The sequence below is a fragment of the Betta splendens genome, chromosome 13 (assembly GCF_900634795.4).
Source record: "Betta splendens chromosome 13, fBetSpl5.4, whole genome shotgun sequence".
In the NCBI taxonomy this organism is placed as follows: domain Eukaryota; kingdom Metazoa; phylum Chordata; class Actinopteri; order Anabantiformes; family Osphronemidae; genus Betta; species Betta splendens.
The window spans coordinates 19,428,358-19,444,861 of record NC_040893.2 but is presented as its reverse complement, the minus strand read 5'-3'; the positions used below and the strand labels follow the sequence as shown (position 1 = coordinate 19,444,861).

At 43.2% G+C, this 16,504-nt stretch overlaps 1 protein-coding gene across 1 annotated transcript in view; it reads right to left on the bottom strand.

Moving 5' to 3' along the window:
• Positions 1 to 3,877, bottom strand: part of pld3 (phospholipase D family, member 3) — a 5,435-nt gene extending 1,558 nt beyond the window's left edge. Inside the window, exons 1-8 of the mRNA XM_029172290.3 lie at positions 3,691 to 3,877; positions 2,324 to 2,424; positions 1,866 to 1,913; positions 1,560 to 1,717; positions 1,085 to 1,265; positions 877 to 994; positions 575 to 702; positions 99 to 296 (exon numbers count right to left, since the gene is read on the bottom strand). Of these exons, the coding sequence (XP_029028123.1) occupies positions 99 to 296; positions 575 to 702; positions 877 to 994; positions 1,085 to 1,265; positions 1,560 to 1,717; positions 1,866 to 1,913; positions 2,324 to 2,350 (858 nt within the window). The 5' untranslated portion in view covers positions 2,351 to 2,424; positions 3,691 to 3,877. The remainder of the gene's footprint in view (positions 1 to 98; positions 297 to 574; positions 703 to 876; positions 995 to 1,084; positions 1,266 to 1,559; positions 1,718 to 1,865; positions 1,914 to 2,323; positions 2,425 to 3,690) is intronic.
• Positions 3,878 to 16,504: the final 12,627 nt, after the last annotated feature.

The window sequence follows — 16,504 nt, the reverse complement described above, 5'->3', positions numbered from 1 at the left end:
CTGAGAGTGACGAGAAGAGACACAAGCCATTACCATCAACAGGCCTGTTCTGTTAAAGCACACACATCGACCGGACCTGGTGCCCGTGTATCTCTCACCGATAGGTAGACACTGGACGGCGTGTTGTTCAACGGCAGCTGGAGAGGCGTGTTTTTGTTGTAGGCGGTGGAGAAGCTGTCGGGCCAAGGCGACGGGATCGACGTGCTCTCCCCCAGGAACCAATAGGCTTCAAAGATCTTACCGAGGTCTGTGGCCAAGCAGCTGCAGTTGTAGACCACAGCACCCAGCTCCTTCACCTACAGAAGCAGCAGGAAATCAGCTCAGACAGACTCCAAGTCCACAAACGGAGATAAACTCATTGTTTTAGCAGGAAACCATATGAGATGAGACATAAACCACAACCTAGTTACTAATGTCACAATTACATTACATCTTAAAACAGGAAACATTTCATCGTCTGCAGAGTAACAGGTCACATTACAAATGTCTGCAATAGATTTATTCCTTTTAAACTGTTGAGGTCACACTCTAATTTGTTAAACATTAGTTAAACACTAACTAGTGTGAACTGTACCTGTGTGAGGGACCTCCAGTCCATGTTGGCGCTGCCAATGAAAATGTGTTTCTTGTCTACGACCCAGAACTTGGTGTGAAGGACGCCTGACGTGAGCTCTTTCATGTTAACCGTCCTGATGTCAGCTCCTGAAACACACTTGAATTGGTTAGTTTAAATACAATGAATAGTTGTTTAACCTTTTTAAACGGCAAAATTCAGTTCTGAAACTGCAATACTTTTACATTAATTAAAGGAGCAAACAACCCAAATAAAAGATCTTGATAACATCGTACTGACAGAAACATGAGCCAGTGCGTCACCTGAGTTCTTGAGCAGCAGGAGGTCGTCCTGAGGTTGACTCTGCTGTGGAGTGTTGACTGCGATGCGAACAGACACCTTCCCTGAGAGCTCGGACAGTTTTTTCAAAATAGTTTCACCCTGTGCACACAATAAAGAAGTTCTTTAACAAGTGTGATTTTTACACCATGAGATTAATGAGGCGTTAAACCCACATCCTGTCCCACTGACCTGCTGTGCCGTCGGCTCCTGAGTGCCCGTGTCTTTGTTGGTGAGCGTCCAGTAGAACGAGGAGATGTCCAGACTGCTGCGAGCCTCTGCCATCAGATTGAGCCACGCCTGGAAGATGGAAGGGTGAGTGGTGCTGGAGTTAAACTCCAGCCCCTCGGGAATGCTCTCCACCAGGACAATCCTGCGAGGGGCAGAGAGAGGAAACCTTTGGATCACACATGCTAACACCTGAGCTCCTCCAGCTGTGGAGGCTGATAAATGTAACAGGCCCATGCTCAGGTTAGGTCTTCTTCTCTGTACTTAAAATAATCAAATGCATTTGCAACAAGCAGAACTGGGGTATAAGCACTTATGTGAAGTACAGCTTTGAGGTTTCTCTCTGTTCAGACCAAGCAGCTTCAGATTTGACAGTTTGGATCAGAAAACCTGCATCAACATGCTGGTCTCTGCATTCTGTGGGCAGGTTTCGACTCACGTGCAGGGGTCTGAACAGGACTCGGCCTTGGGCAGACGAAGGCTGCAGCTCGAGGCAGGACGAGAGGAGGAAACTCTCCGTGTCAGCAGGTTGTAGGCGGCTGTGGACGCCAGCAGCACAGTAGCCACAGTGGCCAGAGCAACCACAGATCTGGAAAACTTCAGAGGGAGCAAAGCGTGTTAAATCACGTATGAATATTGTTGACACAGCAATAAATTTTTTTGGTTGAATAATATTTAGTTTCAAGTAAAGTTATGAAGCTAAGTGCAAATCTGGTGCATGTATTTAAATGAGTATGCAACGCACCAGCTGTGTCCTCCTGTTGTCTTGTCTCCTCCACTCCATGTCCACCAGCTACAGGCAGCAGGGGAAACGTATGAACAACACACAAAAGTCTGGATTTCACTCCTAGCTTATCATACATCTGTAAAACTATTGAAATTTTGCCTTTAAAACTAAAATGAGAAAATTCCACTAATTGTACAACTTGTTTGATGTGATCTGATTAATGTATTCATTCAGAACGTCCTGTGCAGATAATCACAAGCAGCCTCTGTCAACCAGACAGTCTCTGACCCTGTTTAAATCTGATTTACTGACTTATCAATCAAGTCTAATTATGTGTTCAAATAGTGTTTACTTATATTCTAATGTAACACAGTCCTGCCTTCACCATTTGTTTTGGTATTTTCCCAATGTCAGTAAATAATCAAACATAATGAATAGTTACAATTAATAATGCGTGTAAATAGACGTCACTGTACCTGGTTGTAAGTACTGTCCGTTTTCATGCTCACAGGAGAACTGGTACTTGAACTGATGAAAATCCAGCCAGATGATTCCGATCAGACGACGGTGCACGGCTCTGAGAACAAACAGAGGAACAAAACACACAATGTCACAACACGGAGTCACATTTGTGGCCGACGTTATACGGACGCTGCACAAGGAAACTCGTGCATGTTGGCAGCTCAAAGTGATGACCAGAGGTTAAATAAGTCCTTGTCATCATTTTCAGTACATGTTTGAAATCACCCTCATAATTAATCTGCATTTAGCACCGATGTTTCATGTCACTTCATGGACAAGTTATTGTTTTCAAGAAATATTTTAAATCAGTTTGACATTTCAATAACAGGAATCTACAGCAGACTCTCAACAATGGGAAGCCTCTGGGTGTTTTCTCCACCAGTGACAGAATAACCTGCACAGTTCATGTGTAGTACAAAGACACACACACAGACACACACACACACACACACACACACACACACACCCAAGTGAACATCAGTCACTGAAAGCAATGTTCACTGCAACTGTTTACTGGCAGCTGAGTCTCGTGACCTGTGAAGTTATGCAGCTTCAACAAGAAAGACAACAAAAATTCCAACATGTCACAGTACATGTGACAGTGTCTCATCTGCTGACATGACGTTAATTACAGGAGTTGATGGTATTTGGCCTTTGATTGCACAGAACTGGAATATTTTGACCTATGACTACAGGAAACTAGTACTTCAACAAATTTTTGTTTGTTATGCACTTTATATAAACATTGATAGTAAAATCAACAACAATACAATAAAGTCAAGAAAAGCGACAGCAGAGAGAGAATTACTACGCGTTTGCCTGCATTTCTTTTTCTTTAAATCTAACTGAAATTAACGGTCGACCACACAGTCACACTGAGATCAAAACAACCACAGGTTTCGTATTTCTCTGGAGAAACTGTGCATCGTGTTCAACAGACCGGAGTCCTCAAATGATATAATCAGAAGCTTGTACAGTAAAATAAAAAAATACACCTTTGCAGACGCCAAAGAAGGTTTACTTTTGTATTGAAAAGAAGGCGACACGAGTCACGTGTTTTCGCACAGGGAACAGATGAGCGTGAATGAGAAAATAAAGTAATACACAGTAAAGAAATACCAAGGAAACACGAACCGCACAGGACTTCTGTTTGGAGGGAAACCGGTCCTCGATCTAACACGCTTCTGAATGTAATGTGTGTTTTACGGTACAAACACAACGTGTAACCAGCCACTGGTTTAGCAAAGCAGAAGAAGAGACGCTGACGCTGCAAAACAACCAAAACAAGCCGCTTTTAGGTTTTTTAAAACTGTCAACCCACCTGCGTTATCATGGGTCCGAGGTTAACTGCAATCCGTAAGACCGTTTATATCTAATGTCCACTCGTAATAACAACTAACATGCTGCTAAATGCATAGAGACAAAGAACTAGTCTTTCCTCGGCACAGTTGAAACACCGACTTCAGCTTCCGACGGGACAATTGCGGGAGATGGTCACGTGACCCGAGCCTAGTGAACAGCCAATGAGATGGAAGCTGCCGCTCTAACGCTCGAGCGTAGTTGTCGGTATTTACCACAAGATGGCGGCGAACACCCACGACTCTGACACGTAGCGGGAGAGGCCTGAGCGACACAACAAACCGGCGTTACATGTGTTCCTCTTACATTCAAGCAACCGCGAATTCCCTTTAACCAGCTCCCATTACTACGCTTATCCGAAAACTAACAGACATAACTCCAACTACACATGAAATAGACTTTGTCTAGACCTGTATGTCTTGTCATTAATTGGAATAAAGGAAAATACTTGCTTATATTATTGATAAATGTGCAGAGCAGAAACATTGCACATTTTTTAGTTTAACTTCATGAAAATGAAATGGTTAATGAACGTCTGGGCCATCATTAAACATTTACAACATTAAACAACACATTTAACGTGTTTATTCATCCAGTCGTTTGTTTTCTGTTCATTTTGAAGTAGCGACATCCTTTTCAGTGAAGATGCGTTCCACTGAACAATACAGAATGAATGGAGTGAATATATATATATATATATATATATATATATATATATATATATATATATATATATATATATATATATATATATATATATATATATATATATATATATTGGAAAGTGGATGAGACCACCCGTGTGGGGTGAGAAGGGAGAAAAAATATATATGTATACAATATTTTAACATATATGTTTGTCTTGTTGACACGCAGCACATTCAGTCTATGTGACTACAAGGGAATCGACGCCAACAAGAAAGAATCAACAAAGTTCAGTGTTTGACTTTCTAGATGAAAGTAAGTGGAAAAACAAGTTTTTCCTACTTTTTCAACAATGTGCATTGTGTAAACATAGTATTATACTGTGCTGTAGTAAATATGTTTTTTACAGGTCTGTGTTTTTTCCATGTGGAAGATGACAGATGGTGTGAGGAGCAGCATCTTATTCGATGCAGCAGACAGCTCATCCAGCTCTTTACTTTTAACTTAGCCACTTAAATGTTGCTGTGTTGACAGTGTGTGTGTTCAACATTCATGTAGTATATTTGCAAAACAGATGAAGCCTGTAGCGATATGTGTAAATAACTTCCCTCTATGTCTTTATTACAAGCCAACAAAACCTAACTCCACATAGACAACATCTAATTCACATTAATAGCCAAAAATAAACATAGAACGGGGACAAGAGAGATTTTGCAGCCTGAATGCAGGTGTGGAAATATATCAACAGGGGGCATCATGATGCCAGTACACACATCAAGATTCCAGATGCTCTGATAGGGTCAGTCGGTAGAAACATCAGATGATAAAGAATGAAGACGGGAGACAGAATAGAGCTTTTATGTGATATTCGCTGCCCATAACCCAACACACAGGTATCCTAGGAGTATTCTTGGAATGTCTATTAAGTCTGTAAAATGAGGCTTTTATGAAAGGCGTGATCAAAGGCTTAGTGGCGAAACCTACTGTGATAAAGTGCGCACCAGAGTTTTAAATTAGAAGAATAAACATTTGCTCTGTTACTACAGAACAGACGTCATAATAACATGCAGGTTTATTTTTACTTTGGGTGTCATATGTAGCTCTGCATGCATGTGTGCATGCAACACGGAGGCCCGGCCCGAAACACAAGATAATTTTATTTTTTTACAACAACACAGGCAGTGTTATGGTGAGGTAATAAAAGTTGACATGCTTCACTTCCGCAGAAGGGAATTATCCTGTACTTTCCTAGTTACAGCTTTTTGCCTCAATGGCCGGAAATTAGATATTTGTTTTTTTTTCCCACAAATAATCTGTACCAAGTAAAATTCCAGTTCCAATTCAGTTTAAATTGCACTTTTTTAGAATAAGAATAAGAATAAGAATAAGAATAAGAATAAGAATAAGAATAAGAATAAGAATAAGAATAGGAATAAGAATAAGAATAAGAATAAGAATAAGAATAAGAATAAGAATAAGAACAAGAACAAGAAAACCTTTAATAGTCTGCCAATGGGCAGTTGGTTGCATTTTCTAATTTTAACACACAATAGAGAGGTAACTGTTGCCGAAACTTTATTTTGAAGTTGTTAATGTGACTAGATGAGTAGGTCCTCATACTCATACTGACAATGCTGTAACTTGCAGGTTAAAAAATTCTCCTGGAATACGTGTTCCCAGAGTGGGTGTGTCTGGACTAACCCCAGTGAGTCACCCAACAGCTCAGCTCAACTTTGACTCTACTTTTCATCGTGATCACTTCCTGTTTTCCTGTGCAGTTCTGTTTTAAGATAATTTATTAAAAATTACTTGCCCAGTAAGTTACCCAGACTGCAAAATGCATTCTGGGTAACTTTCAATGTTTAAACTACAATGTTACAGTTCTTCTCAAATATAATTTGGATATACATTTGAAGTCGCTAGAAAACTAATAGGCCTTAATAAGAATAATCCTGAAACCAAAAATGTTATTACAGTAACATCTTCAGTGGGTTATTTAATCCATAACATGTTGGGGAAATCACTGATCTTCGATGTAACTGGAAAAAGCAAATAAATCCAAATAAACATGTACGACTTGTTTACACCGGTTCACAATTGTGAGATTATGCAAATCACAAACATAACTATATATTTTCTTGTTCTTTCACAAGCCTCCTCAGGTGTTGCGTCCGTTTTTTCTGACTGTGATGGCCATAAAGAAACTCACATCCTGAGCTGGGTTTTTGTAATCACAGGCAGTCGTGCCAGTACTTGAATCTTTGCCATTCAAATGGAAAAACGTTAAAACTATTGTAGTCGTTACTCAGATAAGCCCAATATCCAGTGTGTCATCATTTTAGACCATTATTTTGCCATTTTCATCCACTTTTTTTGCAATTAAGTGATATTTCATAATTGATCATTCAGATAAATTAATACCTCAGGGGAACAACAGAAAATTGAACACTGATTCCAATGAATGAACAATCAAATCAGCTCAATTGTTTTTTTATTTTTGGATGTTTTATTAAAATAATGCAAAATGGAAACACACCTGGACAGTTTTATTTGTTTTTAGGAGTTTGTCCAAGATAAATATTCCAAGAGCTTCTGTGCAAATGACTTTACAGTCTAATTAATGGCTGGTTTGTAGCTGTTGTACCAAGATGACCAGTCATTAGTCAGTTGATCTGATGCTCTTTTTTCTAGTTTGCATCTGTTGCGTCCCTGAGTCAATGGTTGTGTTTTGATCGATACTGTCCTCTGTGCCCACACACACACACACACACACACACACACACACACACACACACACACACACACACACACACACACACACACACACACACACACACACACACACACACACACACTGTTTCCAGGATCCTAGGGAAGGCACTCATGCAGTTAAAGGATGTAGAGGAGGAAGTGAAACACATTCTCAGGTTTCTATAAACCTTCTATAACTGATGACTTATGTAATTATCTGTTAGGAGGCTTTGTGGACAAGCAGCGTGTGTCTTCTAGCTGCCTCCTGACCACATGTGACCCCAGGTATAACCTAAGTCTACCTCAGCTTCGTAGTTCTTCTCATCCCCACAACCCTTTTACTTGATGTAATCATTTCTTGTTACATGCATGAGGAGCTTCCTAGAGATCTTTCATGTTTCCCTTTTGGCTCATAGTACAAAGATGATAACACAATGAGGGAAGTTCTGGAAGATCATTTATCTAGGATGCTTCTTTTAAAGGTCAATACGATAAGCGGGATCACAAAACCTGTTAATGGAATGTGATGTTGGTTACAAACAAAAAAGGTGAACATGTCCTTTAATAGCTCACAAACGTGCTGGTTTGATGTTTTTGTTCTATACGTTTGCATTGTTATAGAAAATTGGTAACAGACCTGACAGCAGGAACAATTGTTAACTAAACTGTGTCGCCTGTGTTTGGACTCTTGAGCCACAGCTTGCCACATAAATGATGTTTTCTGTTTACGGTTGCAAAAGCCTGAAAGAGAAAGTTGAATCCATCATTAAGCAACAAAAGAAGATCCATATCCATAAACAACAGTTAGAATCTACAACAAGGAAACACATCCGTTTCACGCTCCAGTGCTAAAGATTAGAATAAGTTTTCACAAACAGGAAAACCGTTGCTTGCACGTTATAACGCTGCAGCTTCAATAAAACGCCACAGAATCGATTTTGACAGTGTTCCAGTTGATTCTGCACCCACGTCTGTCTGAGCCGGACTTGCTGACTAGCGGTGGGGGGAGTGGGTGAGGGTGGTGAGGTGGCAGAGGGTACGGACTGTTCAGCCGGAGGTGAAGGCTCATCGATAGCGGGTCAAGGCCTGCAGTTAGAGGGCCGCGGTGATCTGTTTATATCCTCTCACTGCTTTGGGATCTTTAGTTGTTGCAAAATAATGCAGCTTGAGGGGTCAGAGCTCAGCCTGTTAAATCTGAGCAGGAAATAAGGAGGGCAGAAGAAACATAAAGCAGATCAACTCTTTAATTCTAATCAATGCAGATACGTTTTAGATATTCAAAATCAAAATGATGTTCGACTACTTTCAATGTTGAGAAATCAGAGGTGTTGTGTTTGTGTCCATGTCCATGGACTTGGCCAGAAGGGTCCATCTGGCACAGACGTGTCTTCATGTCTTCATGACACGTCTCTAATTACTGAACGTAAGAGTCACTCATCACAGTGTGGACTCAGAAGGTTTCTCTTTAGATTTGCTGGGAGGCAAGAAGAACTGGACATCGCCGTTCTTTATGTTTATGATGCAAGGAAATATACATTTTTAACTTCAGATTTCCACTATAATCCCTTAATTTAGTTTTATTTCTATCCAATCATATGCCACTGTGAAAAATTCAACAGTTTCCACAGAAACGGCTCATTCTTATGATCAGTATTTCACATTTTGACTCAACCAGATTAAAATTACAGAAACATGGTGACGATGTACATGTTTTCATCTCACCAAATCGTTTTCATCCATTCAGTGCAGAACCGTAAGGAGAGAACAGTTGCTCTCAGGTGGACCTTGGTGTTTGTGTGGGTAGCGCGGGTCAGCCGGAGCAGGTAACTGATTACCCAGTCCGGTCGAACCAGGTCTGTGCATGGGAGGAGGGAGGGAGGGAGGCAGGACAGCTTTTTATTCTCATTACTTCAACCCTTAAAGCTTTCGACCCCAAACTTTACACCCTGACGGTGAATGCGAGGGAATTCCTCCGCATTGTAGTGTTTAAAGCAAGCTTTTGTTCAGCAAAGATGCAAGAAAAATAAACTGTTAGAGCCGAGCTCTTTGGGAACGTGAAGCCTCTGTGGTTTAGGCAAACAAGATGTGACCACTGAGGGTTTCAAGTAACAACAGGGAGGGATTTCTTTCATTAAAATTTCTAAGTACGTTTTACCACATCAGTCAGTGATTAAAACCACAAAGACATGTTAGGACCAAATGCCTTATACAGCATTAAACACTATAGAAGACGAGAAACAAGGACCCAGGCTGAATATGAGCTGATAGAAGAAGTGTAGTTGCAGACGCAGTGTTTTCCTGTTAAAATGTTGGAATAAACTCCTGCTTTTAATCTCATATCAGCCTTTTGTCGTCTTGCTTCATAGAATGAGAGTAAGCAAACGTGCTGAGCTGAAGGTGAAATGGCAGCTTCGTTTAGGTCAGAATCCAGCATCTTATCAGTGCCTGTCGACTGACAGCACCGAGGGCAACGTGAGTCACCTTCACATTCCAGCCCCCTCACAGGCGTCTAAATAATCAATACGCACAATCAAAAAGGCCACAGCAGCAAAGTGTTCATAAAACTGAACTGGGTGCATGAGTGAATGAGCTGCAGTGTAGAGGCTGACTGAGCAGCTGTCACACACACACGCACGCACACACGCACACGCACACACACGCACACACACACACACGCACGCACACACGCACACGCACACACGCGCACGCACGCACGCACGCACGCACACACACACACACACACACGCACGCACGCACGCACGCACACACACACACACACACACACACACACACACGCACGCACGCACGCACACACACACACACACACACGCACACACACAGGACTGATGCACTCTGCCCTCACTGGGAGCCTGCGACAGCGACACAGCTCCAGGCTTCTGATTGGTCAGTGCCTTACGTCACTTACGGTATCTGAGCCTGAGAAAAAGTCCCAGCGTGAAATCAATAACTCCAGCTGTGCTACTGCACGTTCTAATGCCAGTATTTATTCTGGAATTACAAATACTGCTACAATGCACAGCTACTGCTGCTCTTACTAAGAAGATCCTGTCTCCTGTCATAGATCTGCTTATGGTATTTATTACAGTAGAATGTTCTACTACAATGTTTGCTTGAAATAAAAGATTTACTGGAAACCACTATTTGCTAAACAAAAGTAAATGTTCCACATGTCTCTTCAGAAATTCATTTTTAGAGTTTAGAGAAAACTGAAAAGTACCGCTGCCTGTACAGTTCATTCATTACCTCAGAACCACCACATAAAACTACTGTTACTGCTACACGCCTCTGCTTCCAGGTTCCTTGTTCTAGTGCTACTACAAAGGCTGTAACTGTAGTACATGTTACTCCCAATATGGCCGCCGTCGTGTTGTGTCCGGATCTTATTGACTGAAAGTGTTGGGTTGCTCTCGCTCCTCAAGCCTCCAGCAGCAGATCGTCTTGGGCTTCTCTTTTTCCGTCTCCGCACTGAGCCACATATTTAAAATCAACACCAATGCTACTGCATTTCAGTACAGACCAAAAGGTCCGTGTGTGTCACGCCCTCAGTCACTCTGCCGTCCCCTCTTATCAGTGTGCATCCTGCCCCCCCCACCTGTAGCGCCAGGCCACATCGCCGTGGTTACTCATTAACCAGGACTTCCTTTTATCCAGGCCAGGCAACCCCTGGGTCACTGCCCGACCCAAGGTGCTCGGTTTCACTGCTGATATTGAGCTGAGTCGGCTACAAATGTTTTATCATAAAAAACAGAGAAGTGTTTTGATGCTTTGTGATGCTGCTTATTGATAGTGTCCCACATTGAGCCCTGTACTTCACTAGCACCTCCCACAGGACTCAAGGATCTGATTCATGGCTCCACTGAGCATTTCTCGTTGATTTGTGCAGCCTCAAGTACATGTTGAGGAGTTGTACTGTACACAGAGAGAGCGTGGCTGTAATTGTGTGTTTTACTTTTTAAAAATAACTTATGTTGTTATTTGCCAAATATCTCCTAGTATAATTATTAAATAAGAATAATTAATTAGTTTTTGTGTCTAAACCCAAACTAAACTGTGATGGTTCCGTCGCCACTACACAGCCTTTATGATGAATGGTATTTTAAGCTGATGGAGATGCTGTAACGGACCTGTTTTTCCTGCTGACAGCTGCTATTTCTGTGTTTCAGGAGACAGACCAGTAGGACACTGGTGTCGTGCTGCAGTTCACCATGTTTCAGGGGAGGTCTGGTTCAGCAGATTCTTCTTCTTTGGTATTGGATACAATGGTTGGTACCTTTTTAGATGTCTAGACTGTGTGTATGAACCATAGTGTCAGCCATAGTTATATAAAGGGACACACGCTGGAGGCTAAACGAAGACTCACATGTCGAAGCATTGAGGGACATATGAAATAAAGTGAACGGTGTTTGAGCTGATGCCACAGCAGAATCAGGACCTGCACCTCCACCACAGGGTGCATTATGTCACATCAAAGTCCACAGCTACGCATGCTGGCAGTAAGACGTGCACTGGTGTGCAACACACTGTGAACAGATGCCACTGTGGATAACAAGCCCCCCTCAATCACTGCCAGTCAGGACGACTGGCGGCTGAGCTCTGTTTGATCTTAATGAAGATTTGCTTGACCCAGTCAAGTGCAATGATTTGGACTCTCGAAATAGATTCTGTAAATGTTTCTTTTCATACTAGTCAGTGGGTTAAAAGGGAACAAGCTATGTCATATGTTCTTTTTCCTTATTGCAGTAGGTAGAATGGAAACTCTCAGCCTACATAGATGTCATGCCTGCGCTCGATAAGATTTAGCTCAAACGATAAAGAATGATGTTAAAATAAAGAAGCTGGGCGAGTGCAGGAGGCAGAGCTGAGCAATCATTAATGCGGCAGGTATTTCACATGTTGTTATCAGCTGGCAGCGAGCCAAGCCACAAGCCCAAAAACAAAAAAAGAAAAAGAGGCTTATCAGCCGGGTCGGCCCTGTTCCTGCCGGCCCGGGCCTTGAGACCTGAGCTTGACCCAGCCAAACTCTGACAGGCCCGAACCGCTGAAATTAAAGGGAAGGTTGAGAAACATGAGATTAATACGCAGCAGACGGAGTCACAGCAGATCAGCAGGAAGTGACGCGCACACGGCCTGAGAACCACAAATCCAGACGTTTAGCTTTGAAATCACAACTATTTGTCCCTAAAGCAGCAACGATGTGATGCTTTGAAGTGGTGATGCGCAGGCAGCTCGCGGGTTCTGCTCTGGTTTATTTGCACTGTCCTGCTGCTGGAAAGAGGCCAGAACAGAGAGCGTCCAGGAGCTCCGGCAGCGATGCTGCGTTGAGCCGGTGCTTCAGCTTTACACAAAAGCATCAATGTTCCTTCCACTGTGTGTTTACGTGGCTACTTTGTTGCTCAGCATGAGTTTTGTTTCCCGCTACACAAACTCACACCAGCACAGCCCTCCTCTCTCACCCCTGTCGATCAAACAAGGGAGGGGCCGGGGCAGGGTCACTCCGAGGCTTCCAACTGATCCCATCAAAACCCATCAACTGGTTAGTGTGTGCGTGTTTGCACAGTAGTAAAAGCCTGAAAGAACCACCCCCTCGCCCTTCTTCTCTTTCTCCACCATAAACCCTCCCACTCTACCCAGAACACCCAGGTGTGACCAGACACACACACACACACACACACACACACACACACACACACACACACACACACACACACACACACACACACACACACACACACACACACACACACACACACACACACACAGAGTTTAAGACAGATGCCTCAGATAGATCATCTTCTCTGTGTCATTCAATTCCATATAAGCAGGTCTGACTGTAAACTGTAACCCGCTGCGTGTGTGTGCGTGTGTGTGCGTGTGTGCGCGTGTGTTTCTGTGACTCTGCTGTGTTTGTGTGGGCTGAGACCCTTATCCTGTGCATAGACAGACAGAGTCAGTGCTATTAGCTCAGTGCCAGGTGAGTCTGTGAGTAAACAGAGCAGACAATGGATCCAGCCCATCTCCTCCTGTCAGCCCGGCTCAGTTAAAGCCATCCATTGTTCTGCACCGTGAGTGTGTGTGTGTGTGTGTGTGTGTGTGTGTGTGTGTGTGTGTGTGTGTGTGTGTGTGTGTGTGTGTGTGTGTGTGTGTGACTCAGAACATTCTCCACTGTATACAGACACGTGCGCATGGACATTACATGTGCGTTTAGGTGCAGCTCGTTTGGAGCATCCTCAGTAAAATGAGGCTTCATGTGATGGAAAACAAGTGGAGTGACAGTGAAATGGTTCATGTTTGTTAGTTCACTGAGGTAACATAAAGCACTTTACCTCGTTTTTATCTTAAAAACAGTTTTACACAGAAAACCAATGACTTTATATTAAGTAAGTTGCTTGTTTGTAGCATGTGATGTAATTAATAATATTAAAAATAATAATAATAATAAGTAATGTAAAGTAATAACATTAATAATAAGTAATGTCACACTTTTTACATCACTGTTGTGTAAGTGACTTTTTATTGATGCCCATCTGTGAATTTCTAGATTTGTGAAGCACAACAACAACAGCAGCTCCTTTAAAGGAGTTTCCTGCTTCTGAAGCACATGGACTGAGAGGAACCTGAGGCATAAAATCAGGGAGTGTTTTAACGCTGAGGGTTCTGTTGACCAGCATTCAAATTAATATTAACAAACAACACAATGCTGGCTTTTATTACATGACGTGTCTCCAAGTATGACACACTTATCACCAATCGCACCATGGCCTTTGTGACTCATCGCTTCACTCAGGTGAACTGTAGCTGTCGACATCCCATTAATGCGGAGCAGCTGATGAGCATCTGTGTCGGAGGCGAGAAGGTCTCTGACTGAGGTGATACCTGCCCTCGTTCTCCATCCTCCTCCCAGCTGCCATATTGTGCAAACACAGCATGTAAATATCAGGCAGAGCGTGTGTGGGCCCTGTGTGTGTGTGTGTGCGTGTGTGCGTGTGTGTGTGTGTGTGTGTGTGTGTGTGTGTGTGTGTGCGTGCGTGTGTGTGTGCGTGTGTGCGTGTGTGTGTGTGTGTGTGTGTGCGTGTGTGTGTGTGTGTGTGTCTGTGTTGGCGATAGAGAGGAAGAACGTTAAAATTAAGACACAAGAAGAAGGATTAAAAGCTGGAGCTAGTGAGACGGCGGCGCAGAGGCCTTTGTCTGCCTCGTCTCGGCCTCATAGGTGTCTCACAGTTCAAGCCCGTGACTTCTTCACCTCCGACCCCCCCCCGCCTTCTCGTCTTCCTCCACACCCTAACCCCATTCATCCCTTCCATCTCGGCATCCCTCCGCCCTGTGCTCCATCCCAGTGCAAACACTCCTCAGGTCTGTGGGAACAAAGCACAGATGAATAATGGCAGCGAAATGTCAGCGTTTCCTCACGGCCTCCTCCCTCGCTGTGGCCCGGCCCGGCCCGGAGTTAACCATTAACCAGCCCCACAGCACCTGAGCCGGGAACAATAAACAGAAAGAGGGACGGGAAGAATGAAACTACACACCAGAAAACATTTTTACATTAAATATTCAAATGTCCGGGTGATAACGAAGTGTCGCTCCCCGAACGAGGCTGTGATGGAGCTGCTGTTGATTATTAACAAGGAGATGCGTGCAGTACAATGAACCCGTCTACGACCCGAACCCCGGTGTCTGCGGCTTCGCTGAGCGAGGCCTCCGTCCTGAGGGGCTCCGCGTGTGGACGCTTCACTGTTCATCCTCACGCATGAGTGGGGTTTTTTCTGAGCTTGTGTCTCTGGTTTGTGTGAGAAGTTACAGGTCTATAAAATGATGATCCTCTTCCTGCACGAGGCTGTTGCATCGCGGTTTTGCAGCGTTTCAGGCAGCGTCGTCAAACATTGCACACCTCAGTACCAACACATAATATTAAATGGCTTCCATTCTTCGTTTGGTGCTGAATCCATTTATCCAACAGGTTTTTGCTATTTTAACTACTGAAAATATGATCACATAAAATGATTTAGTTCTCATGACTGCTGCAGATTTCTTCCTTCATCCCTTCTGTGGAAGCTGTGATAATTGTACTGGTCTGGTGTCAACATCTCCTGTCCTCACACAATACATTACTTCTGTTGGATGTTTGAGCTGTTCCCAGTCGTGGTTCAGACCACCGCTTCTCTCATTGTGTGATCCATCACTGCAGCCTCAACACTGCTCATTAAGCAGGTTGTCTATTTTCTCGGCTTCACCTCTCGTTCCCTCACATTTAGCCCTGATGCAGACTCCTCCCTCCCTCCGCCCGCTCTCTGTTTTCTCCACTATAAATACCTCCGTGTGTTCCCTCTCTCTCTGGCCTCTCACTAACACTAGTACCTTTGTATGGCTTACGTGCCGGATGAGACTAAAATTAAATGTGCTTTAATTGCAGCTTGTGGCCTGGTATGTGTGAGAAGTGAGGAGGATTTACAGAGAGGAAATTATATTTTTAGGCTGTGATTTGGTGATGACTTGGTTCTGTTTAATGAGAGGACTAATCAAGAGCGCTCTCAGCTAATCAGAGCCCGAGGGCTGGAAGGAAGGAGCACAGTGGCTCTGTGTGCGGAGCATGAAATCATTTAGAGTTAGAAGAAATATTAATTACCAGGTATTTTAATGGTTTCACGTTTCTAAAGCTGCTTTTTTGCTGAACCGTGTCCTCAGATGATCATCTCCTAAAGTAAAGAAATCTTTACTTTGAACCTCACTTTGAACTAAATAGGACAGCTACACAGCAACTGATGGAAACTCAACATTTCCAAACTCATTTTATCTGGAAAGTCTGGTCGAAATGATCAAAAACCCTCATATTTGCACAGCTGATTCTTACTTGTTCATTGCTGTGTTGTGATTTCAAATTATTTTGAAAGTTCACAGGTCGCTTCAATAAACATTATTATGGTATTTGCTTTGGTATTTGTATTGACCCCAGTGATTTGTTTTGTTGTAACTGTTCTTTTAACTATGTTTTAACTGTTAAATGTTTTATGTTAAATGAACAAAAAATTGCTTTACAATCGGAGTCCATTCTTCATTCTGATGTGTAGATTCTTTTCCTCTTACAGTTGTAGTGGTTTCATGAAGCCCAGGCCGTCCTCCCTCTGAGAGCAGGAGAGCCGGGCTCAGGGGGCAGCGTGGAGCGGTGGGGAGGGGAGGGGGCAGCTGTGGGGAGGGGAGGGGGGGGGCACGCGGTAAATAAGATGTCTAATTCATGGAGCGGATGTTTTGAAGGAAACAGACTGAGGATGCAGCTGCTCTGCCGGTACCTTCTGGGTCTGTGTTTTGACTGTGGAGGTGAACTGAGCTGGACCTGTTCTGCTGGGTTTTTCTGGAACGTCACCCGT